We start from the raw sequence: 26,902 nt of genomic DNA on the forward strand, positions 1-26,902 counted from the left end.
AAAATGAGACTTGATCATAAACAACTTTATTTTTTTTTTTAAGATTTTATTTATTTATCAGAGAGAGAGAGGGGGAGAGAGCGAGCATAGGCAGACAGAATGGCAGGCAGAGGCAGAGGGAGAACCAGGCTCCCTGCCGAGCAAGGAGCCCGATGTGGGACTCGATCCCAGGACGCTGGGATCATGACCTGAGCCGAAGGCAGCTGCTTAACCAACTGAGCCACCTAGGCGTCCCCATAAACAACTTTATAACTAAAACTGTATACCCATGCCTCTTGCCATATGCACCCCTACTCAGTTCCTAGATCTTCGGTCCCCAAATGTGATTAACAGCTCCTGTTGTGTTTTTGTTTCACTTCATCATTGCAGAACCAAGTAGTAAGGCTGCAGTTTACAAAGGAAGTCTACTTTAGTTAAAACCTACACTAAAGGGGCACCTGGGTGGCTCAGTGGGTTAAAGCCTCTGCCTTCAGGTTGTGCTCTCAGGATCCTGGGATGGAGGCCCACATCAGGCTCTCCGCTTTCCCTCCTCCACCCCCGCCCCGCCCCCCGCCTGCCTCTCTGCCTACTCGTGATCTCTGTCTATCAAATCCGCCAAATAAATAAATGAAATCTTTAAAAAACAAAAAACTACACTAAAAAAACCAAACAGGATACCTCCGTGGCCCAGTCAGTCGAGCTTCAGAGTCTTGGTTTCAGCTCAGGTCCTGATCTCAGGGTGGTTAAGATGAACCCAGCATTGCCTCCTGCTCAGCTTGGAATCCATTTGAGACTTCTCTCCCTCCCCTTCCTCCCCTGTCCACTCCCCACCCCCCCCCCCAAGCTCTTGTGCTCTGGCTCTCTCTAAAATAAATAAATAAAATTTAAAAAACAAAAAGTTACAACTAAAATGACAGTTTAGGTTGCAAAAGTGATGTATTTTGTGCTTATTCTTTTATTCTCACCCCTGTCTTCTTTAAAAGTCATTTTCGTGCATGTTTTCACATGACCATGACGGCAGTCATCTTCCGTTTATTTAATAGCTGATTATGTAGGAAACATCTACAGGAGCACCGATAATCTAGTAATTTGCTGATCACTGAAATATTTTCAGGGTTGGACTCCACTCTTTTGGCCTTGATTTGTTCGCAAGAGTTTTATTATGATGCAGATCATAATGGAATACTATTGATGTAGATCAAGCAATGGAAAATGGATTATATATTCCTGCAGAGATAATATAATTAAGGATTAAAACCCCATTAAGGACTCACCACAAATAAGTCCTAGCTGTGGGCAGTAGTATAACTAAGCCCCTGTATAATAAAATAATGTTCCAAATTCAGTAAAATGGACATAAATATACAGAACACACTGATTATGCAAATTACCTCCAGAGTACTGTAAGGTGTACATACAGCATACAAAATTTGAAAATTTCTTAAGCCCTTACTGTGTGCCAGATACTGTGGACAATTCAAACTGACTAAGCCCTTGAAAAGCCTGGAATTTTAATGAGGGACAACATATGTACATGGTATGCTTAATTTGAGAAAGGGTGAAAATAGTGATGTGACCAAAGACTAATAGTAGAGGAAAGGGGGATTCTTTTTCTATGTGAAATTCCACGGCAGTACTATCATTTGAGCCGGATCTTGAGGAATTTGCATATGTGAAGATGAGGGAAGTGAAGGCAGAACTAATGCATTTCAATTTGGGAAAATGGCATGAGCAAAGGCATGAGGTAGAAAAGGACACAGCATAATGACATAAGTAAGAGCCACTGTTTAGTAAGCCCTTAGTGTATACACCATTTTTAAATCCCTGCATCAATCCTACGAGGAGGCTATTATTATTATTCCACTGTATGGATTGGAAAACTGGAGGGAGAGGGAGGTTAACTAAGCAGAGTCAGAGGACAATGACTGGAGATGGCTGGCAACTAAAGCTTTATCAGAATTAACGTGCTGACCTCAGAGGGCATATCACTGCTGCATTTCTTTGGCCTTCTCTATCTTGGCATCACTCATTGTTTTACTCCATAGCCTCTGTGACCACAGCTTCCTTTACTTCCATCTCTGCTATTTGCTCTTCTTCTTCTTTTTTTTTTAGATTTTCTTTTAGCAGGAGTAGCAGCAGGAGACAGAGAGAAAGAGAACCTTAAGCAGACTCCATGCCCATCACTGGGCTGAAACTCACGACTTGAGATCATGCCCTGAACCACCAAGGCAGCCCTGCTCGCTCTTCTTATTACATCTCGTCTCTACCTACCCTGAGGTCTCTCATCCTTTGACCCTTCTGTATTCACCAGGTTGACAGTCCCCTTCCACTTTCACCTGCCTTTCTTTCTAGTCTAGACATCCAGGTCAGGCATTTGAATTTTGCCTTCTCTGGTGTCTTATAATACCTCTTCCCCAAGACATTACTTTCCTCTCCATTCCACATCCAAAGGATTATTCTCTTAACCAGTGAAGGCCGTAAGGGGCAGGGAACCAATAATCCTGAGTTTAATATTATAATCGTCAGCTCTAGAAAAATTATCCTCTGTGATGGGACTTAACACTGAAAGAGTCTCTGGTCCTTCTGAAGCAGGCATATCTCACTGGGCTTACTTTGTGCCTGAAATCAATCTATGGTACTCTTACGGATAATACACTCTAGGAATGAGCAGAGCAGGTAGGCCACCTTTAGTATTGTCTTATTTCCAAACTTCTGAAGTATGTGGAGGGAGCTGGCCTACAAACCCAAGAGGGAACAGCTTCTGAGGTCCCTTGAGGTGGTTAAGAGTATAGGGCTACTGTGTTGGTATTCTGCCTCTTCCCAAAACCAAACTGGTGAGTAAAAACCTACTCTGGGTAGGAACTTGGAGGCAACCCTAATCTTGATTGGAAACCTTGGCTCCCTCTAAACTTACAGTGTAGTAGCTCCTGACTGGCTTAAGAGATGCAGTGTGTTTACAATAAGCACCTATGTTTCTGCGGCTGAAGGCTCTTGGACCTTCATGGATATAGCACAGGGAGCCAGCAGAGGGAGTTGTGGTCCTAGAACTTTTCTTAAGAGGTTCTAATTTCTGATTTTGCAAGAGATCTTCCCTGGCACCATCCAAATCAAATTGCCCTTACAATAAGAATTTAACTTGAGATATGCCCAAGTTTGGTGCCAGACCCCTGGTGTGAGCAGATGGGGAAGTTCTGCCTAGCTGTTTAAACTTGAAGCCATAAAGAACTCTCGATTTCAAGGAAACGCCTGTTTACTGTACTGATCCAAGTCAAGCAACTCTTGAGAAATGGGAGTGCCTTCTTGACCTCGATCCTTATTGATCTTGGTATCAGCACCTCCAGTGACGTGTCCTGAGGGGCGGGAAAAATTAACAAGTGTCTTACACACCAGGAAAGAGAGGAAGCCTGACTGTTGCTGCAGAGAGTCCCCACTGGGGAGGCAGGGGTTGCGTGCTTTGGTAGCATTAAACAGTGAGTGTCCTGTGGGAAGTTCAGTGCCTGGGTGCAGAACCTTGCATCAGGTCTGATTTTGAATCCAAAGCAGAAGGTTTGAAGCAGGCCAGTAAGGGACTTGTCAGGCAGTTGACTAATGATCTTAATTTGAATAGAAAGCTTCTGTGAAAGGGATGCAGCTTCTGCTAGATACTGTAAATTTCTGAATCACTAGGTTTGATTCTGCTTTGGGGCTCTCAAAAAACCCTGGCATTTCCAAATCAGCCTTCCCTTTTGCTTCAGGACGTATATTACCCAAGCCTGCACTATGGAGAACTGGGACGGCAATGAGGGCACCTCAGCTTTTCACATGCCTGAGTGGATGGTGAGTTCTTTGGTCTCTTTGCTTTTCCTTCTGTTTCTTGGTATTGGGGCAACCATTTCTGACAGGTGACAGGGATCAAGACAAGTCCCTACCAAGACCTGTGGTTGGGAGAACAGTTATTCCTCTAATTTCTGATGAGTTCATGTGTCCTGGATCACCCCTGTTTCTTAATTGCGAGTGAAGCTGAGGAAGGTCCGAGAGCTGCCTGACCTGAGTCACCTTATTGTCTGGTTGTCTGTGCTGGCCTGGACTTCTCCCCACTGCCGCCGGTGTACTGTGTGGATTGTATTCTCCTGTAATTGCTTCACACTCTCTTTGCAAGCTGATGCTTACTTTATTTCTCATGGGAGTAAAGAAAATGAATAGTTGGGGAGGGGGGAACAGAATTTGTGGAAATGGTGGTCTCTCAAGTCTTTGAGAAGATGTAAGATATTTCTTGCCTACCTGCCCATTTTTTCTCTCCAGTCAAAACATTTCCCCAAATATTCTTTATGTGTATTACTTCTAAAGGGCAGGAACTATAGCTTTCTTTTTTTTTTTCTTTAAGATTTTTATTTATTTGACAGAGATCACAAGTGGGCTGAGAGGCAGGCAGAGAGAGAGAGAGGAAGAGGCAGACTCCCTGCTGAGCAGAGAGCCGGATGCAGGGCTCGATCCCAGGACCTTGGGATCACGACCAGAGCTGAAGGCAGAGGCTTTAACCCACTGAGCCACCCCGGTACCCCAGGAACTATAGCTTTCTTGCTACTGCTCTTCAAAATGTCATATTTGCCTGATAGATATTTTTAATATAATTTAAATGTAAGGACTTATTCGTTGATAAGAACTACATAAAGCCTAGTACTTTAGATCTAGTTTCAACTTTTGATTTATTTTTTATTTTTTTTTAAGATTTTATTTATTAATTTGACAGAGAGAAATCACAAGTAGGCGGAGAGGCAGCCAGAGAGAGAAAGAGAGGGAAGCAGGCTCTCCGCTGAGCAGAGCGCCCGATGCGGGACTCGATCCCAGGACTCTGAGATCATGACCTGAGCCGAAGGCAGCGGCTTAACCCACTGAGCCACCCAGGCGCCCCTCAACTTTTGATTTAAAAACAGCAACTATCCTCATGTTCCTGTCTGGTCTCTCCTAGGTTTAGCCTGAGTTCTTATAGTCTATATCAGCCGTGTGTGTGTGTGTGTGTGTGTGTGTGTGTGTGTATGTGTGTATTTCCCTATGGAAAACTGGTTAGACTATTTATATACAAGTTCTTTTTTTATATATATACAACAAGTTCTTACAAGTTCTTTTCAGTGTTTATGGAATTATGGACTTAAATAAACATCTATGAGATTGAGTATAGTAGGCCTGACAAAGGCCCAACTGAAGAACCCACATTTCAACTCTCACTGTCATAACTATTGTTTATTATTTCTTTTGGGGTTATTGCTGTTGTTTATCTTATTTAGGAACCTTGTGCTCAGTTTTAAAGTGTTTGATGGAAAGAAATCCTATCCATTCACAGGCTTATATTAAATAATGTAGTGTTTTAAAATTGATAGAAAAGATTCACATAATAATTCTAGTTGGATTGTAAGTTTGTTTTTGAATCTCCAGCCACTCACTAATAAACAAGAAAGGGGAGCAACAGTTTTTGTTCTTTTAAGGGAGGGACCATGTTAAGATAGTAAACTTTGGTATTTTCTTTTTTAACTTTGGTACATTGATAAAGGAATATTACAGAAGAATTCCACAGAACATTAGTGTGTCAACTCAGAATCAATAAAAGTTTTATGATAACTCTTACTCTCTTGCTAGTCCTCTCTGTTTTATCTGCTCAGCAGTACTCTCCAGAGGAGCTCCTATTGAACCTTTACTACTTCTTTTCATTTATGGGAACAAGAAAACTGTCTTACAAGAATTAGTGACCATTGCTTAAGGGATATGATCTAGATCTTCCCAACTTCTAGAAAACATTCTTTAATGAAGTACAACTCTGCTTTGTTTTCAATATAGCATTTTTACTTAGAGATTTCTTTGCCCTTCTCGCTCAAAAACCAGGAAGATACTTTAGATCAGCAAAATTTTTTTAACAACAGCAAGAAAGAGTAGGGTGAAGCTTGTCTTCATAAACTCAGTTTTTTAATCTATCTTTTCCTTGCCAAAGATTAACCTCCTGAGGCTTTCTTTCAGATACCACATAAGTCATTAATTTCTGATCTGATCTAGAAGTGCTTCATTAGGCTGCCACTGATACCCACTTACCCAGCAAACTGAGTCAAGGACCCTCTATGGTATTTTGCCTACAGACTTTACCTATGAAGAATTAGAGTGCTTTTTAATAACTGAGAGAAAACCCTGGAGCCATCTCCCACGGTGGGGCCAAAATTTCAATTGAAGAAGATTTTAACCAAATATCTGACTTACGTTCCAGTTTATACAGTAATGTAATTAAATTTCCACTGAGACTATCCTTGCCTCCAAAGGAAACATTACAAGACTCTCAAACCTTCCTTCAAAGGGAAAATTTAGCAGGAGAGCTGCATTATAAGATGTCCTTCTTTGTTAATGATCAACAGCAATAAGGGACTTGTATACTCCTTGGAGAATAGGACTCAGACCACACACAGCAGCTGATAGTACTCACATCTCAGATTCCCAGTAGGGAAATAAGCCAGGACAAGGTTTGAAGACTCTCCATCTTGAGAACTGATGAGGTAGACTTCAAGTTAATATTCCATCAGTCACTGGAAAACTTCCGGAGCTTCTGCTCCTTAGCTGTTTTTATGTGAAGGATTTTTTAGCCTTGTTCAGGGATTTTATAGCTAAAAGGTTGAGGAACATATCCTTTTAAAGACTGTCCTTATTAATGTTTTTACTTCCCTTGAGAAATCTTTAGTCTCTACTGGTAGGTGAATTACCTCCTCTTACGTGCATGGAGAGCAGCAGTAACTTTTTTTTTTTTTTAAGTTTTTACATTTTGATGTTTCCTCCTCCCATCCAAGCTATCTGTAGTACTCGGTACTTTTCCATAGGAAATCTGATTGACTTTCCTTAGTACGCAGCCAGCTGGTTACCCAATTTTCTTTTGGCTAGAAATAATCTCTTTTATAGGTGAAGAATCTGTTCAGGCAACTCATTTAGCTTGGAAGAGAGAGATGTGTGTAAGAATGCTTGAACCATGTCTGCTTGGAAGTAGAAGAAAAGTCTTTAACGGATCTGGTAAATGGTGGTGGAGGTAACCTGACTGTAACTCTGGGTCTGGATTGACACTTCAAAGCAGAGACCCATTTAGGAAACTGAGGAAAACTATGGGCCCTCTCCCCAGGAAAATATATACATACGCAGAATTTTGCATTCTATGTTGGGGGTAGGTCTACACATCCATGGACTCTAGGTGAAGAACTTTTGACCTTAAAGAATAAAAATGCTAATATTTTGTATTTATGTATCATTACATGGTCTCCAAAACCCTCTTATACACATCATTTAAAAAATTTCCTCAGTGCACATTTGAGACAGGCAAAGGAGCTATTACTGTTCCCATTTTACAAATGAGGATTACCAGTGTTAAGTGCTGAAATGCTAAGAAATGGAGAGAGAGAAAACCACTTGTGATCTTCCTTTGTAGTATGACTTTATGTACTTGAAAAGGAATTGTTTTCTCTTGGCCTGATCCTTGTAGGGTAAATAGATCGTCTGTCCTCCCCATGAGTCCTATTTTTCTTAATGTATTAACCATCTGCTCTTAACAGCCTTCAATTGTGAAAATCAGATTTAGGCCCAGTTCTCTTTATATCCTGTGTTGCGTATAAAGGATCACCTCATTCTACTCTCTGACCTTCCAAATGTCCTTTTCTGCCTATGAATATGCGTCTATGGTTGTAGTCACAAATAGGATAAAATGGTTGGCTAAGGAGAGAGAGTCAAGAACATTAAGGCTGCTTTATTCATGCTTGGAGTAAGTGATAGACCAGAGGTTCTCTGAAGCGTAGTCCCCAGACTAGCAGCATCAAATCACCTGGGAGCTTGTTGGAAATGCAAAATCTTTAGCCACACCCAGATTTACTAAACCAGAAACTCTGGGGATGGGGCTTAGCAATGCCTTTTAATAAGCTCTGTGCATGATTTTGATGCATCTGAAGTTTGAGAACTACTTTGTTAGATAAACCTGTTAAGTAGTAAGGCTTTTCCTGTCATTAATAGTGTCCTTAAATGTCTACTAGTTGGATTTAGTATAGATCTTTTGTTCCCTCTGGCTCAGTCTGTCTCATCAGTGAAGCCTTGGACCAGCAAGTTCCTTTTCATCTGAGTGAGGAAAATCCAGAACCAGCTGAGAGTGTAGTAGGAAGGGCAGAAATTTAGTGATTCACTCTGCAAGCAGAAAAAGACTGATATTATGAGTAAGAGATCAGGATTGTCATGGGTGATGGTGAATCATATTTGAGTTCAGTTAATTTCTGTTTTAATTTTTGGTAGTGGCATTGGGCAAAGTTGCCAGTTAGAGAGCTATTAGAGGGGTGCCTGGGTGGCTCAGATGGTTGAGCAACTGCCTTCAGCTCGGGTCATGATCCCAGGATCCAGGGATAGAGCTCTGTCAGGCTTCTTGCTCAACAGAGAGCCTGCTTCTCTCTCTCCGTCTGCCTGCTGTTCTCCTGCTTGTGTCCTCTCTCTCTCTCCCTCCCTCTCTCTCTCTTTGTCAAATAAATAAATAAAAATCTAAAAAAAAAAAAAGTTGTTAGATTTTCGTCTATGAGTAGTCATTTCAGAATTGTTTGATTGGAGCCCCAAGACCATCTGGGCTGATATCATTTCTGAGACCCAGTCTGATAAAAAAGTAAATTTAGGGACACCTGGGTGGCTCAGTTGGTTAAGCTGCTGCCTTCAGCTCAGGTCATGATCCCAGGGTCCTGGGATGGAGCCCCACATCGGGCTCCTTGCTCAGCGGGGAGTCTGCTTCTCTCTCTGCCTCTGCCTACCACTCTGCCTGCTTGGGCTCTCTCTCTCTCTCTGACAAATACATAACTAAATAAAATATATTTTTTTTAAAAAAGTAAATTTAAAGCATAATTTTATTTATTTATTTATTTAAGTGTAATTTAAAATCAAATAATTTTAAAGATAAATTAAGAGGAATCGGGTGGGGCTAGTATATCTACGATTAGGACCAGGGGACTTTTTTCATCTTCTGATTAATATCATAAGGTGTGGTGTAGTAGAAAGAACTTTGGCTCTGTCATAAACACAGGCTCCTGTTCCAGTCCCATCACTGACTTGCTGTGAGACCTCCAGCAAATCATTTGTTCTCTAATCTAATTCTATGATTAAGATAAATTCTTCCCTAATTTTTCAGTTGGGAATAATGATGCCTACTTTGTAAGATTCTTATACTGATTAATAGAATCAACATATATGCAGGGCTATGCATACATAGTAGGAACTTAATAAATATTAGCTCTCTTCCCTTAATTCCATTCTTCTGAGATCTTTTCTCTCAAAGTAAAGATTATCCTAAAAAAAAAAAATCTACCATTTATGTTCTTTCTTGTGCCCAACAACCAATCTTTTTTTTTTTAAAGGAAGAATTCAAATCACATTCCCACTCCTGTCTCCATAACATACTGTTGAATATAGCTTTCCTATTTACTGGGCCCCGTCCAGAAATCAGCAAATAAATAATGTGATTCTTTGCCCTTTCATTTGACTCTTTATTTGATATGTAACAAGGCCATTGTGATTCTGGGGACTCTGAGGAAATAGGAAATTCTCCTTTGTAGTCACACTTCCCACAAAACATACAGGTTTTTAAAAATTTCAGAAACAACAGAGTTACTCACCACCTAATCTGCAACAATCTTGAGATGGGACTAGGAACCATAAGTCAAAACCTATGTAAAAGATGCACAATTAAAAGTAAAGAAATGGGCTGAGAGAGTTGATTTCCTTGGTGACAGAGCTAAAACCAGTGCCTGCAGCCTGACAAACCCAAGGGCACGGTATAGCGTAGAGAGGCTGCCTCAGCATTTGACACCGTTTTTTTCTTACCTTCTTAATAAATTCCCTCATTGTTTTAGTGACTCTAGTTAATTTATTTCTAATGAGACTAGGTTAACTAAAATCATCTGACATGGAAAAGGAGGAGGTAAGGTTAAAAAGGAACCTAATTAGCAAGTTAATTATAGCCGGCAAAAAAGTGAACGGGTTATATAAATAAGCTATTGTTATGTGCCTGCAAGTTGGGCCTTGTCAAGGGACTTGTTAAGGTTTAGAGGTCAGAGGATCCGTGTAATTAGGTGTTTAGGAAAAAAAAAAAAAAAAAAAAGCAAAACAGCTACCAGAATTAGGAATGGTTGATGAGCCACTAACAGAAATGCCTTATTAAGTTGGGCTCTACTGCTGGAGGGGTTGTTGGAGCTGCTTCAGGGATTCCAGGGAAGGGCAGCACTCCCCCCCCCCCCCCACATCCCGGCCTCAAAAAAAAAAAAAAAAAAAACAACAAAAAAAAAAAAAAAAAACAACAACAAAACCAACCACCCTAGCTGGAACCAGAGCCAACAGAATTGCTGATGAGGAAAGTTTAAAGGCCTAGCCACGAGGGTCCCCGGACCGGAGAGGTGGCAGTAGGGCTGGTAATGTCACTATGCTGGGCAACAGGAAGAAATACATTGTCAATGGCAACTCTGGGATTAAAGCCCAGGTGAGGCTAAGCTCTTATTTAACCAGGCTTGCTGCAGCGATAGCCATTATTGTAATAGGCCAGCTGCTCTTTCCCTCTGCTGCTTTCATCCCTGCTTCTGGCATAAGGTGAGCTGCCCCTCTCCTAACACTCTCTTTCCCTCCCTTGCCTGTTGGAATTAGGCAGTTCTCTCTGAAATGGTAAAAGTGGGTTAACTTAAAGGACTCTGATTTCACACAAGGTGGAAAAGATAGGGGTGGAATGTACCAGAGTACTTTGCCTGGGCGGCCGGGGGGGGGCGGGGAGATGACTGTATTATGGGTTGAAGAATGTAATGACATTTAAGGAGAATTGAGAATTGGGCAATAGAGATGACCTACTTAAGCCATGTGTTCTGGTCATCAGTAAACGATTAACATTTATTTCTTGGGAAAAGTATATATAACTAATTCTATGTAAGTGGTGAGTCTCCTAATACTCTTCTATCTTAAATTTGAGGTCAGCATCTAATGAGTAAATAAGACTTAGAACCCTATGTTCTCAAGTGGAGAAAGCTAGCGTAGCATAGTCTTCTTTAGTGCCAAAAGACCTGATGGGAAGAATTACTGTAATGGAGAAGACTGGAGAAAAGAGAGCTCAGTTTAGGGAAACTGGATTAAGATGAGCAGCCAGATAGCTCCACGGGTTAGCGTGATTGGGGTCAAGTGATGTGCACCCACCCACTCCTGATCCTTCACATGTAGAGAGGCATTGTGGCTGGCCCCCTCTAGTGGTGTGTGGTTGGGGGGAAGCATATCTGAGGCAGGGTTTATCTGTTACTTTTTTTTTTTCCCCAAAGTAGGTACTACTGAAGTTAGTAACTCATCCTGGCCTTTGGAAGTCAATTACTACTCCTTTTCCTAGACGGGCTTCTTAAAAAAATAATAATAATTGTCTTGAACAAGGGTGATGAAATGAAAGCCAGAGTTTTCAGCTTGACTGCTGTCCCTCCTCCCTGTCTTCTCACTCACTTTCCCCTGCCTAGCTTCCCCCGCCCCAGAATGCTTTTAACTTTAGATTTGGGTTCTGCTTACCATATTTCCTTAATATTCAACCAAGTACAGACAGTGAAGCTAGAACAGGCTACTTCAGATTCATTGTTTGTTTGTTTAAGATTTTACTTATTTATTTGACGGAGAGAGAGAGAGAGATCACAAGTAGGCAGAGAGGCAGGCAGAGAAAGAGGGGAAATAGGCTCCCCGCTGAGCAGAGAGCCCAGTGTGGGGCTTGATCCCAGGACCCTGAGATCATGACCTGAGCCGAAGGCAGAGACTTAACCCACTGAGCCACCCAGGCGCCCCAGATTCATTGTGTGAGCGTGTGATTGCCTATCGTGTGTCAGGCATTTGTGCCTGAGGATAGAAGGGTAAATAAGATGCATGGCTCCTGTCTTTATGGAGGATACAGGTAGATACTCATATTCAGTGTGAGAATGCTGGGCTAGGAGAAGTACCTGGAAGTTCATGTATATCCCGTGGGAATGCATAGAAAGAGCACTGTATCTTTTTTAAATAAATTGCTACTTTAGCAAAATAATCAATTTTGCCAATTTTTCACTTTGCAAAGAGCTTCTGAGCCAATGAATTTTCCTATTACTGAAAACAATTTGCAAACTCTAAAGTACTAACACAGGCTTCATTTGTTGTTACAGCTATGAAAATGCTATGAATTCCCCTAAAAGGCGTGCTAAGCTAATGCAGTTTGGTATGAGTCTCCTCTTCTCAATATTCAAATGACTCACTAGTTTCCTCTAACTGCAGGAATCAGAGCCGTCAGTTGCTTTCATTCTGCTAGGCTGTGTCTGTGTTCTGCCCACCAAGGAACCATCTTTTTGACATGAAAGGTAGTTGTCAGATCTTTGATCCTTCCTGCCTCCATGCTCCCTTGGATCCAGAATTACTGAAGCAATTATACAGACATTCAATTAGGGAGAAAGAAAAACGTCATTTGTTGAATAAATTATATGAGTTTTGTTTCGTAAAGTGCTGGAACCTCCAACAGTAGGAGAAAGAGATAAAATTATAAGAAAACTGTCAGATATTGGTCTAAAATGCATCCTCCAGAATATTGCTGTCTATACATAGTCAGTCCAGTCCTCTATCTACTCCTTTTACATCTGTTATGTTATAGTTAACAGATAATCAGTCTTGTGATTTTTTAGGTATTTTATGATACTAAACATTTAAAACAATAAATAAATGTTTACTATAAGAACAGTGAATGGTAGGAGTGGGAGTCGGGGATGGATTTACTCAATCTATTGCAATGTTTTATAGTTTACATGTATTGTTTCACTTAAACCTCTCTAAAACTTGTGAGGTAAATACTTTTGTCTTTGCTGTATTTATGAGAAAGGATCACAAAAGCACCTTGACCAAAATCACATAGCTAATGAGTGGCATTGTCAGGATTTGAATGCAGTTTCAGAAAGTTCTGAGTGGAAAGCCTATCTTTTTTTTTCATTCTACCATCCCATTTCCTGAAAATTTAAAAATCTGTAGACAAGTCACTTTATCTTTTTGTACCTTGCAGTTTTCTTGTCTAGATATGTGAATATTAGGATAAATAGGCTCAAAGATTCTTTCCAGCTTTAATTTTCAGCAAAACTATAGAAAGGAATATGACTCAGCTTTCTAAAAATTTATTTTAACCGGAACAACCCATTCTCCTTTTTTGTTGCAATTCTATTGTAAAAGTTATATAGCCAGAGTTGGTTAAAGATTTAAATTTGATAGAAATATAATGGGTAAAGAATTTTTTTAAAAAATGATTCTCTCCAAAAAGTCTTAGCATTCCCAGTATGGGTTGGTACAATCAGATCAACTGCAAAGGAAGGTAAGATCCTATAATGCAAGCCTTCAACTGCTATCTCAAAATGAAGGTTGTTTTCCTTTATATAACTAGCATTCTTTTTCTTAGCAGATCCAATTTGCTGACCAGAAGCAAGAATTCAACAAACGTCCCACCAAAATTGGACGTCGCTCTCTGTCTCGTTCCATTTCTCAGTCATCTACTGACAGCTACAGCTCAGGTGGGTACTGAGCGGCTGTGGACCCACCTGTGGAGGCTAATTAAGTGTGATCAGTGGACCTTCCTGTCCGTTTAAGTACCATCCAACCTGTGCTATGAAATAGACACTTTGATTCTCAATCAAAATTTAGACCAAAATTCTAGATGGAACCTTTAGATTCCTTAAGGATTCAAAGAGGAACTGAATAGAGATATCTTCTTCCAGTAAAGGCAGAAGAGGGTGATCAACAAACCTGATTTCTAATTTCTTCAGAGGGTGGGCATATGTAACTTATTGATGACCTTCATTGAACAGCATGTATAAAGACTTGTGTTGTTTTCCATTCTTTGAAAATAAAAGAGGAATTCCCCATCCCTCCATTTAGCACTTGCAAATTAATGGGGAAGGCTTAATTGCACCAAGAAACAATGGAAACATTCAAGTGGGTCCTAGTTCTAGGGATCCCTTTGCTTTCTCTTCTAAGCCACTCCTTCCTTCCTTTGCAGTGGCATTAATTCAAATATATGGTCTCTGAAGCTATCATTTAATGCCAGATGAGCTGTTACCACACAGCACCCTTAAAGACATTGACCATTTGTACAGCAATGCCTGCTATGTATCTGATCATATGGGGCTATTTTATTTTGCTCTTATGTTGGAATATCATAGGAAGCTGAATGTTTGCCCTAGTTGTCTCTTTACATTATAAATAGTAATCATCTTCAGAAATTTTTCATCGTGACCTAAAATTTTGTTTGTTCTTCACACAAATAGGAAAGTAGTATCTGTTATATAAAGTTGTAGAAAGCTTGTTTGGGAAGCTGTAACTTTTAGGTTGGGTGAATTATTATTTACACTTGTTATATTTCTCTTTTTACTCCTCCTTACCCCCAAAACAGAATGATGTAAATCCCTATGGATTTCTGTGTAAAGATATGTGTAAAAATTGTGTACCTATCTTACTCTGCTAAAATAACCAGAGTTGAGCATTCATGAACCAGTTGATATAACTCTGGAAGCCATAATAATTGAGAAAATGGGCATTGTAAAATGATGTGTAACATTTTAGACTGTGAGTTTATACATATTATACAAAGATTGATACAAACAGTAACTATACTAAGTTTTAAGGCCAGCTCAGTCTTCTCCCTGCACACTAGATCTTCCTGCCTTCCTAATGAACCCTTACATGTATGGAGGGCACTTATAAAATATTTATTTAACAAGAAAGTATGACTGATGCCCTTGGTTTCTAAGTGAACACATATTTGCCTGCTATAGTTCATTGGTAAGTGATATTGACCCTGGAAAACTTGGACCCTTTAGGTTGAACTACATGAAGTTGCCATTTTTATAGTCAAAAATTGTCAACCTTCTATATCCATTTAAGAATATTAAGTTCAGGGCGCCTGGGTGACTCAGTGGGTTAAGCCTCTGCCTTCGGCTCAGGTCATGATCTCAAGAACATGGGATCGAGTCCCGCACTGGGCTGTCTGCTGAGCAGGGAGCCTGCTTTCTGCCTGCCTCTCTGCCTACTTGTGATCTCTCTCTGTTAAATAAATAAAATCTTAAAAAAAAAAAAAAAAAGAAGAAGAATATTAAGTTCAAGAGCATGGAGTCAAACCATTCTGGAAATAGAAAATAACTTAAGATCAATTACTCAGCTTCCCACTGCATGCTAGAATTACCTTGTTGGTGTCCCTGACAAATGGCCATCTGGTTTCTTTGGGAGCATTCTAGATGATAGGGCGATTCTTGCTTTATCTAGTTATGAGAGCTATCAGCTCTCATATAATCCCTGGAATTTAATGATTTTACATAGAAATAAAAAAAATCTTTCAGGGCATCCCACTGTCCTGGTTATCCTTATCTGGATAAATTAAAGATTAAGTGTCCTTTTAAAAATATGTCTTTGGCTGTAATATTCCATTTACAGTCTGAAATAATTTATAGGAAGTGCTATTTCCATAAACTCAGTGCTTTTAAAATGAAATGTAAGATGATGTTTGCTCCTTTTTTTTTTTTAAAGATTTTATTTATTTATTTGACAGACAGAGATCACAAGTAGGCAGAGAGGCAGGCAGAGAGAGAGAGAGGAGGAAGCAGGCTCTCCGCAGAGCAGACAGCCCGATGCAGGGCTCGATCCCAGGACCCTGGGATCATGACCTGAGTGGAAGGCAGAGGCTTTAACCCACTGAGCCACCCAGGTGCCCCGCTCCTTTTTTTTTTTTTTTTTTAAGATTTATTTATTTATTTATTTGAGAGAGAGAGAGAGAGAGAGAGTGGGGGGGGGTGAGTGAGGGGCAGAGGGAGAGGAAGAGAATCTCAGCTGAGCACAGAACCCAATTCCTCCCACCCCAAGATCATGACCTGAGCCGAAATCAACAGCCAGATGCTTAACCAACTGAGCCACCCAGGTGCCCGGATGTTTGCTTCTTTTGCAGCTATTTCATAAACTCCATTACCTTGCTTTGTTTTTGTTTTTGTTTTTTTCACATGAACAATGGGCAGGGCCTGGTGTGGGAGTTAGTAGAGACCTACTTTCTAGGCTTTGATCCATGGGTGATGTTTTTGTGTGGTCTTGAAAAACTCTTTCTGCCTGTGGTGTTCATAAGCGAGAGTTACAATGAGAAGTTCACAATGAGAAGTTAACATGAGATGAGACAGAAAATGCCCTATATCGATCAAATGAAAAGCCAGGAATATGGAATTGACTTATAGCTTTCTAAATACAGGAAGATATGCAAATGCATGTCAATAAAAACTTGGAACCCATTTTCAGCATACATTATCATTTAAGTGACTATAGAAAGTAGTAGCATTGGAGAGCCTCAAGACTGATTCTTGGATCTCCTCTCTGTTTATATTCCCCCTACATGAGTTCATGTAGCCTCATAATTTTAAATACTATGTATTGACGTTTGAGCCTCAGCTTTTATCTCTGCCTCAGATCTCTCCCCTACACACTAGATCCATATATTCAATTACCTGCTCAGTCCTTTCACTTGGATGTTTTATAGGCATCTCCAGTGTCTTAAAAACTGAGCTCCTGAGTTCCAAGCTTGCCCCTCTTTAGTTTATTCACTGCACTACAGCCAGATTCATTCTCTTGAAATAAGTCAGGTCATATCAGTTCTCCCCTCCAAAACCCTCTAATGCTTCCGAGTTTCACTCAGAGTAAAGACTAAAGTTCTTAACAGTGGTCTACACAGCCCTATATCATCCCATTATGTTTTTTTTTTTAAATAAACATATAATGTATTTTTATCCCCAGGGGTACAGGTCTGTGAATCACCAGGTTTACACATTTCACATTTCACATTACACATTTCATCATAGCACATACCCTCCCCAATGTCCATATCCCTACCGCCCTCCCCCGTCCCCCCTCTCAGTCTGTTTTTTGGTATTGAGTCTTTTATGGTTTGTCTCCCTATCCCATCACGTTTCTAATTGCATTGCTTCCTTCCCAGACTTCCCTCCTCTTCCAGCTAGAGGTTTCACTCCAGCCATATTAGGCTCCTTACTGCTGTTTTGTTATTTCAAAACATGCCAGGCGCTCTCCTGAGTTAAGGTCTTTGCATTTGCTATTTCCTTTGCCTGGGATGCTCTGAGGTAGCCTAGCTGGGCATCCTACCTGATTCAGTTCTTAACTAAAGATTACATTCTCATTGAGGCCTATCCTGGTTCTCAAAATTGTACAACATTCCCTATCAAAGTTTCCTCCTTTATTTTTCTCCATAGCACTTATTATCATACAACATACTATGTATTTTACTAATTTATTATTGTTTCTCCTTACTTGAATAAGAGATCCATGAGAACAGAGATTTGGCTGTTTTGTACTTTTCTATTACCAACCTTTAGAAATACTTGACACATGAGAGGTGCTTGATAACTAAATATTGGTGAAAGGTGTCCAGCCCTTTACTTCATATTCTTTTTTTTTTTTTTAAGATTTTATTTATTTATTTGACAGGCAGAGATTACAAGTAGGCAGAGAGGCAGGCAGAGAGAGAGAGAGGAGGAAACAGGCTCCCCGCCGAGCAGAGAGCCCGATGCGGGGCTCGATCCCAGGTCTCTGGGATCATGACCTGAGCCAAAGGCAGAGGCTTTAACCCACTGAGCCACCCAGGCGCCCTTTTACTTCATATTCTTGTTGAGGTCTCTGATATACTCTGTATGTGAACAGCTAGAAGAAGGTTTATGACCTTTCAAAAAAAAGGTACCTCTCTACCCAGAATGTTTGTTTTGCTGAAGTTATTTGGAGGTTTGGGTAGTCTGTGGACTGTTCTCTCTGCCTAAAGATCCTGGTGCTAAGTTTTGCTATGCTTGCATTTAGAAGCCTGTATCAATCTTTCTCAAGCAGGGCTCCTCATCAGAATCACAGAACACAGAAAAGAACTGGAGACATTGTTTTCTCAGTTCTCCGAAGGATGGTTCATGACTAGCACCCTTTCAGATGGATAGGAAAGAATTTAATTTAATAATTTAATTTAATAGTCCATATTTTAGGGAGGTTTCAAGGCATTAAGGCTTAATTCTAGTGGAACCCAGGTTGAAAAGAGCTACATTAATTCCTAAAATTTCTGGATTGTTCCTGAAATTCTTTATAAGAAACAAACTTCTGAAAACTCTTTCCTAAAGTACAGAACCTCATAAAAACAAATGAGCAGAAGAGAGTTTTTCAAAGTCAAATCATTCTCAGTGATATATTTCTAAAAAAGCTGCCTTTGCAGTGAGTTAATTGGTTAAAGATAAGAAAGGAAGACTGAAGTCCCTTCATTCATAATTGGTTCTTATAAAACTTAAAAAATTATTTTCAGATTTTTCCAAATAACAAAGTTTTGTTTGTTTGTATTTTGGTTGCTAGCATAGCTTTTCACATATTTCTAGAGTGTTATTCATCAGTGAAATCTGCTGTACATTGACCCACGTCCCTACTGTTATTTCCATTGCCAAATGAATAGATTGGGCCCAAGAGGAATTGTCTGACTTAAAATAGTCTAATAGGACTAATTCATCTGGGAGTCTGACTACTTCTTCTCCTAGCAGTAACCCTTAATATCACAGCTGCTAGGAGGTAAGGCTTCATCAGGCTTGAGCCATAGAACATATGTTTGCATGTTCTATGGGATAGATTACAGATTAGTGATTCAAGAGTTATATTTTGATTCTGGGATATCATGAAACAAGAGAACTCCCCATGTGAAGTTATATTGTACTTTATATTACTTTTCTGCCTAGAAATTGAACCCTTTTTGTACTCTCATTTATTCATGAGATTTTTGTGGTGGAGATAGTTAGGGGAAAGAAAGAGCATGGGGGAGAGATCCGTCAACTCCCAATTTTACAGTTGGATAAACTGAAAATTGGTCACAACCAATTAGAGGTAAAGCTAGAGCTCACGCTGTACTTCAGTTGGTTATTGCCTTGATTATCAGTTGTTCATTTTTAATTGAATTATGGCTCTGGGCTTCAGAGTGTGACAGCTGTAAACATCTTAGAAACTATGCAAACATGTGTATATATTATATATGTGTTGGGTTTCTCTAAATTTTCTTAGGAAAAAACCTTTGATGCTATCTGAGATAGTTTCATGAATGTGCTACTTTAAATATAGTGACAGAAATAAGTATGGATTCAAAAAGCAAATATCATGCTAGTTCATGAATAATCTTTCCATTGTGTTTGCAGAAATACCCTCTCTTGGTTTGGGTCTATCAGCCATTTTGCATTCACATAATAGTACAATCTAGACAACTGATACTTTTGTTTCTCACCTGATAACAGGTCTGCACAAAGGACTCTTTGAAAACAAATCTCTGTGGCTCAAATAAAAACATTGAGCTAACTATAATCAGTTGACTACTACGAAAAAAAAAATACTGTATTTGGGGAGGTTTTTTTTAGAGTAGGGAGGTGGTATAATAATTTCTTCTTGAGAGAGAAAAAAAACGACTGAAGCCAAAAATTGGAGTGCTTTTTCAAAGAGGAAATTTGGGGGGTTATTTTTGTTGTTGTTTGTGTGTGTGTGTGTGTGTGTGTGTGTGTGTGTGTTTTTACCCTGACTCATCCTTAGAAGCTGGAGAGGCATAGGAATGGAATGCTGTTCTGGGTAGAGTTAGGACTCCAGTTTCAACCTTTTTCCTCCCTGCCAGCCAGCCACCTGCTGCTTGGTTAGGTTAGTAGATGATGGAGGTAGAAGAAAAAGAAACTGCTAAATAATATTGTATGCATGTCATTTCTTTCCCATTCAAAATCCTGACCCTGAGTAAGAAACTTTAAAAATGTTATAACTGGTAGTAAATTAAAAATATTCGCAAAAGTCAACAATAATATCAGGTGTCATTTATTGAGTGCTTAATTACTATATACCAAGCATTGCACTAAGCTCTATACTTACATTATCTTATTTAATCTTCTCAACAACTTGACTCTGAAAGTTACGTCTTCTTATTTTACAGTCAGCTTCGTAGTACATATTACAACCATAGGAAAAGAAAATCTCCAATTAATTTTGTAATTATTTCATGTCTGACTTACCTATTAGACTGAAAACTCCATGAAGATAAAGACAATCCATATTTGCTCTCTATACTCAGTACTTAGACTCTGCCTGGTATACAGTAGACACAAAATAAAAATTTGTTGAATGAACAACTGAATGTGTGAATGACTGGATTCGTGAAGGAATTAATAATCCTATTAATCAGGTTCTGGAACACCTTTTCTATACCCAGAAACAGAGACTGAGACTTCAAAATCTGTCTGACTCCAGAACACATACCCACTATATAAATGGCCTTTGGAGAACATAGAAATCATTATGCCTCTAGAAAACGATTTGAAATTTCAGGATATTCTGAATGTAAACACTTTCTTCAAAAGCAGTTATGCTATAAATTATGGTCAAGATTAAGGATGGCCATTATCTTTCTTCCCTCAGGTGGCAGAAGCATGGTTCCCCTAAGCCTCCAGCATATAAGCTATTTCTGAGTATTGATTAGTGAAACAGATGACTGCCCAGGAAGCTGTTTCTGGGCTCTGTTGCCAAAGGTACTTTGAACTCTTGCTCACCCTAGGAGGGAGAACCACAGACTCTTTATACAGATTAATTCCTTTCAAGAACAAAAGTCCTTTGGGGATTTACTAATTCCTTCACCTCCCTTGGTGCCCGTGTTCATTCTTGTTGCCTCGTGTTAGGACTTTGCTCTAGGGCAGTTTTCCAGCTCCAGGAGAGACACTCAGGCCCCTGCTGCCCAAACATTTTGTAGTGCCATGCCCGATTAACTGGGCAAGGTCAGACTTGCCTTTTACAGCTCTCCCAGATATAGATCCTTTGCTAAGAAATCCCAGAAATGCCTTAATTCTCCGGATGTAAGTAGATCAGAGCACCATAGACCTTAGGAGATCTGAGTGTTTACAGCTTTCCCCCCACCAAATGTGATGGAAGTACTTCTTATCCCATTGAGAGATATGTAGTGCCTTTATATCCTCCAACCTCCCTGGCCCCTCAAAAAATTTAAAAAAAAAATTTTTTTAACAATTTAAAAACAAAACAAAAAACCCCACAACAAACCTTGAGGACCACTTAGGAAGAAACTATCCTCCAAAACTTAAATATAAATCATGGAAGGAAATTAAAACATCTAGCAAATGATTAGCAACTACAGAATCGTATGAAGACAAAAGACCTCAGCTAAACATGTGAGTAGCAGCAGTTGCCCGTTAGCCACCATCACAAGTCTGAGACCTTCCACCTTCTAGGGTGTATTGCTAAGTGGATTAATCATCAGGACATTTTAGTATACCAAAGGAGGATTTATGCACTTCTTTGGGTACCTAAAATGCCTACTGCCAGGCCCACTGAGGCCGGCAAGAAGGGAGAGCACACTGAATACTTCATTGTCAATATCTAATTGGGTCTGCAGGCATATTCAGCCTCATCAGAGCCAGTCTTCAAAAGAAGGCTCTGTTGTGTCAGACAAACACTTTTTGTGCAGTTCTTAATTACTTTCCCATGGGTTCTCTAGGTCTTATCTGTTCAGTTATTGTGCTAAAACACAAATTAAAACAGGCATCTAAGCAGCAGACAGAGAAGGGTAGCTTGGATCCAAGAATCCCATAGGTTAATGACCATGATCTTGCACTAAGAACTTCAATCTATTGCTATTGTGGTGTAACCTCTTTCTTTTTGCATATTCAGGGAGCTCTCACGTTCTGAAGATCATTAGCCCCAGATTCCACATTAATGCTAGGGGGAATGTCTTTGGCAACCTCTCTGGCTTCCTTTTTTTTTTTTTTTTTTTTAAGATTTTATTTATTTATTTGAGAGAGAGCATGAGAGAGGAGAAGGTTGGAGGGAGAAGCACTCCCCAAGGAGCTGGGAGCCTGATGCGGGACTCGATCCTGGAAGTCCGGGATCATGACCTGAGCTAAAGGCAGTCACTCAACCAACTGAGCCACCCAGGTGCCCTCTGGCTTCCTCTTTCTGACTTGTGGCTAGCACTTTCCACAGGAGGTGGTTGAGGCAGCTCCAGACTGCCAGGTTAGGTGTCTGCCATCAAGGTGTACACCTGTGTGGTGGTGGGTGACCCGGGAAGCCTCAGTTCACCCCATGGTTTGGTATTTTAGAGGAAGCTGTTCGTCTCCCTGAGGGTTTTTTATTCTGTCATTTCAGCGGCTTCCTATACAGATAGCTCTGATGATGAGACCTCTCCTAGGGATAAGCAGCAAAAGAACTCGAAGGGAAGCAGTGACTTCTGTGTCAAGAACATCAAACAGGCAGAGTTTGGACGAAGAGAAATTGAAATTGCCGAACAAGGTAAAGAAAGCCAGCACTTTTTCCTTCTCAGGTTGCCTAGGTCTTTTTGTCCATGTTAATCCCTTTTTATGTCCTGGGGTCTAGTCGCTTGAGAAATTTAAGTGTGGTTTTACAGAATACTTACTACAAAAGAAATCTGAACTTGGAAAAACACTGTGGGGAGGGAGTCAACTCTGGTGGAGTTGACTCTACAAGGAGCTCCTCCGATACCAGGAAAAGGGAAAGAGAGTAGATGAGGAGGACTGGGATATAGAGCATCCGAACTCTGGAGCATTTGCCTCTGCAGGCCTCTTAGAATGAAGAATCAGGTTCAATGTCTTGATCCCTTGAGAAGCCCAATCTAACAAAGAACCTGATCAGGGGAAGAATCTTCTCTTAAGAGAGTAAGTTCTTCTGTTTATTCTTTCTGTCTCATTCCCTCCTCTCTAATAGTGCTGTGTATGTTTTGTGCTTTTTCAGAAATGCCTGCACTGATGGCTTTGAGGAAGAGAGCTCAAGGAGAAAAACCTTTGGCTGGAGCCAAAATTGTGGGTTGCACACACATCACTGCTCAGACTGCTGTGAGTTCTTTTTCCTTCTCCACATAATAATAGTTAATAATAGCCACCAGCTGTTGAGTGATTGCAGCATGCCAAGCAGCGGGTTAAGAACTTAATAAGTATTAGTTTATTAATCCTCAAAATGGTCAGGTAAAGCAAGTATTCCTGTTTCTACTTTACAAATGAGGAAGCTAGGGCTCAGAGTGTTTTAAGTACTTTGTCCAAGGTTATATAGCTAGTAAATCATAGAATTTGGATTTGAACTTCAATATATGAGTCCCAAGTTTATGCTTTCTCTGTGCTGCACTGCTTTCCCCTTATCTTCCCTTCCAGTGTCATTTCTTTCTTTTTTTCTTTTAAAGATTTTATTTATTTATTTAACAGAGAGATTACAAGTAGGCAGAGAGGCAGGCGAGGGGGTGGGGTGGGAAGCAGGCTCCCAGCTGGGCAGAAACCCAATGTGGGGCTCGATCCCAGAACCCTGGGGTCATGACCTGAGCCAAAGGCAGAGGCTTAACCCACTGAGCCACCCAGGCACCCCTCCAGTGTCATTTCTATGAGGCAGCTCTCTTGGTTGCTTTTAGCTGCAAGTGAGAGAAAACCTGATTCAACCTGGCTCATACATAAAGGAATTTATTATATTCCATAGCTAGAAGTCCAGAGGTAAGGTGGACTTTAGATGTGGGATCTCAGGGCTCCAGTTTCATCTGTCTGATTTTCTTGGAGCTGCCTTGTCACTTATTTCATCCTCAGGTACATAGCAAGATGATTACAGCTCTTTGAGCCATCACAAATTAACATGAAGAATAAGGATCGTTTCTTCCTCTTCCCCAAGAGCAAGATATTCGATCATGTGTCATTGAACTGGGTCACATGCCTATGGCCCACCAGTCCTGCTGAGAGGACTGGGGTTATCATGATTCATTTAGACCAGCGAGTCTCACCCCTATCAGATTCAGTGTCTCCTTTTTATAAAAATATTAAAAATATTTTTGCAATGTCTCATGTTAACTTAGAATAAAATTCAAATAAAACATACCTCAGTACATATTTTTTAAAATTAAAATAAAATCTTAACTGAAATTTGAAGGAGGAATAAAAGAAAAGTAATTTATAATAAAAAAATGTGTTTTTGGTATGTAAATGCTTGGGCACAAGCATAGTGAAATACTTTGATATTTGTACTTCCTTATAACATTATTTAGATGAGAATGCCACAGATGTAGATGGGGATACTGGTTACTGATTACTGGTTACTGGTTCTAGAGTGTCAGATTGGCATTGCCAAATTATATGATTTTTTGAATCATAATGAACTGTAAACAATTTTTAAAATTTCTAAACAACAACAAAAAGTGTGTGTTTTCTCTTAATTTACACACTTGTTGCATTCCTGGAAAAGTTATTATTATTTTGTATTGACATGTGACGTGGAATAAGGTTCTAAACTTAGATAATTATAAATAGGTTTTTCACACATGTGAGAACATTTGAAAACTACTAAATGTGGTGTGGTTTCTGTTGGTTTTGTTGTAAGAGACTGTCTCTGTACTTTCAAAATATCAAAACCTTTGGTCCTGATCACTAAATGCCAGGAGCATTCCCCTCCCAATTATTGTAACAATCAGAAATGCCCCCACAGTTTTCCAGCACTCCTCTGTTGAGAACCACTGATTCAGAGCCCTCATCAAAGATGTAAGAGATATTGAATTGCCAACCATAATGAGACCAGTACAGGAAATTGATGTATCAAGAATTCATCTGAAATCTTTTGTATGATTTATAAGACTCAGGTCAACTGTATGGTTAGATCAACTTTCAGAAGATTGTCTCCTGAAGCATAACACTTATTTATATGGCCACATTCCTGATTAAGTACAGCAGAGAGTCCTTAAGACCCAGACAGCAACTGTGAACATCTTTACCATGAGACTTTCTGGATTACATGTTCTCTAAGGGAAAAAAATACCTTGACTGCCCAAAATTAATGTAATAAATTGAAAAGCTGTCTCTTTTTGGAGCCAAAGACTAATGAATCAAGGCAGAAACTCTCTTGGAATCTTTTTTGGGCTTCCCCAGTCAGGGACATGAGACTTAAGTGTGGCGGCTTAAAATAGTAAGTGCTCTGTACTGTCTCATGTTGCTAAATTATATCTAGTTTCTTTTTTACCCCCCGGCTCACCAAACATTACCACCTTTCAGGGTTCCCTTTTATTTTCTCTTGAATGGAGTAATCAAAATTAGTTTACCAATTTTTAATATTATTTTATTTTTCCCTCCCCATATTTTTTCTTTTTCCTTTAAAAAATAATTACAAAGGAATTTTGCTTTGTTTTTCATCTCGACTTTCTTTTTCTGATTACAAAAGTAGTTCATATTCATTTTATAATACTCAGTCATTACCACAGTCATTAGCATGAAAGGCAATCTCCTATAATACCATGTTCCAGAAGTAACTATCATAGTTAATGGTTTCCCATCCATGTTTCTAATGGACTTGGATCTATTTATATTTTTTAGGCGTGTTTCCATAGTTCCTTCTAATAACCAAATTTCTTTGCTATTCTCTCTAAATAGTGATGATTGAAAGTCGGGTTAAACCAGCTTCTAAGCTCTCTCCTCCTTCCACTTCTACCTGCATTCACTTCTGCTTGAGCCCTAACAGCCAGCAGTCTTGATTTAGAATTCTTTTTTTTTTTTTTAAGATTTTATTTATTTTACAGAGAGAGAGAAATCACAAGTAGGCAGAGAGGCAGGCAGAGAGAGAGAGGGGAGGAAGCAGGCTCCCTGCTGAGCACAGAGCCCGACGCCAGAACCCTGGGATCAGGACCCTGGGAGCCGAAGGTAGAGGCTTTAACCACTGAGCCACCCAGGCGCCCCATGATTTAGAATTCTTTGAACCGTTCTTATGTTCTTGGCCCCAGTTATTTTTCTTTTCTAGTTAATTTATATTGCTCTGTAGGTGAGTATCAGTATTCTTTTGTTTGACAAATTTGAGAATCCTGGCTATACGAATTCAGAAATTCTTTATGGTGAAAAATAAAATGAGAGGGAAAAAATATGGTATCAAATGTTGAAAGGTAGTAAGGAGGGGCGCCTGAGTGGCTCAGTGGGTTAAAGCCTCTGCCTTTGGCTTAGGTCATGGTCTTGGTGTCCTGGGAATGGAGCTCAAGTCCTGCATTGGGCTGTCTGCTCAGCGGGGGGCCTGCTTCCCTGTGTCCCCCCACCCACCCCACCCCACCCCCCGCCTGCCTCTCTGCCTACTTGTGATCTCTGCCTGTCAAATAAATAAATAAAATCTTAAAAAAAAAAAAAAAGAAAAGAAAGAAAGATCGTATGGACTGGAAATTAAGACATACGGGTATTTCTGCTATTAACTTACTATGTGGCCTTGGACAAATTACTTTAGGGGGTTCGCCTAAATTAGTGGAGTTGTTTGCAAGTTTTTTAAAAATTAGAACATAATTGGGGCGCCTGGGTGGCTCAGTGGGTTAAAGCCTCTGCTTTCGGCTCAGGTCATGATCCCAGGGTCCTGGGATCGAGCCCCACATCGGGCTCTCTGCTCAGCGGGGAGCCTGCTTCCACTTCTCTCTCTGCCTGCCTCTCTGCCTACTTGTGATCTCTGTCTGTCAAATAAATAAATAAAATATTTAAAAAAATAAAAATAAAAAAAATAAAATTAGAACATAATTAGAATTTTTATTTAGCATAGAAATATTAGAAAATACAAGTTTGACAACATGAAAAGTACTAGTACTCTGAGTTAACTACCGTCAGGAAATTTTAAAACAAGTTTTTTAACCAAAGCTTTATTCTTGTTAAAATAGTTTGTAATCAAAGCAGTAGGTCGGGGAGCACCTGGGTGGCTCAGTCAGTTAAGCTTCTGACTTGGGCTCAAGGTCATGATCTCAGGGTCCTGGGATGAGCCCTGTGTTGGGCTTCCTGCTCAGTGGGGAGTCTGCTTGTCCCTCTGCCCCTCCCCCTGTTCATGTTCTGTCTCACTCGGTCTCTCTCACCCTTCATCTCTCTCTCTCTCT

The 26,902-nt window shown here is 40.0% G+C and overlaps 1 protein-coding gene across 10 annotated transcripts in view; it reads left to right on the forward strand.

Annotated features, from left to right (window-relative positions):
- The window catches only part of AHCYL2 (adenosylhomocysteinase like 2), a 163,992-nt gene that overhangs the window by 105,925 nt on the left and 31,165 nt on the right, over nt 1-26,902 (forward strand). For 3 of the 10 annotated variants that reach the window (XM_013050579.2, XM_013050557.2, XM_004741774.3), the window contains exons 2-4: nt 13,409-13,520; nt 22,183-22,326; nt 22,786-22,886. In XM_013050579.2, coding sequence (XP_012906033.2) covers nt 13,409-13,520; nt 22,183-22,326; nt 22,786-22,886 — 357 coding nt within the window. Of the gene's footprint in view, nt 1-3,365; nt 3,796-13,408; nt 13,521-22,182; nt 22,327-22,785; nt 22,887-26,902 lie in introns of those variants that run through there. The other 7 variants (XM_013050559.2, XM_013050565.2, XM_013050571.2 and 4 more) reach the window with 6 other exon arrangements.

Source organism: Mustela putorius, unplaced genomic scaffold, assembly GCF_011764305.1.
Source record: "Mustela putorius furo isolate JIRA1106 unplaced genomic scaffold, ASM1176430v1.1 tig00003845_pilon_pilon_pilon, whole genome shotgun sequence".
In the NCBI taxonomy this organism is placed as follows: Eukaryota; Metazoa; Chordata; class Mammalia; order Carnivora; family Mustelidae; genus Mustela; species Mustela putorius.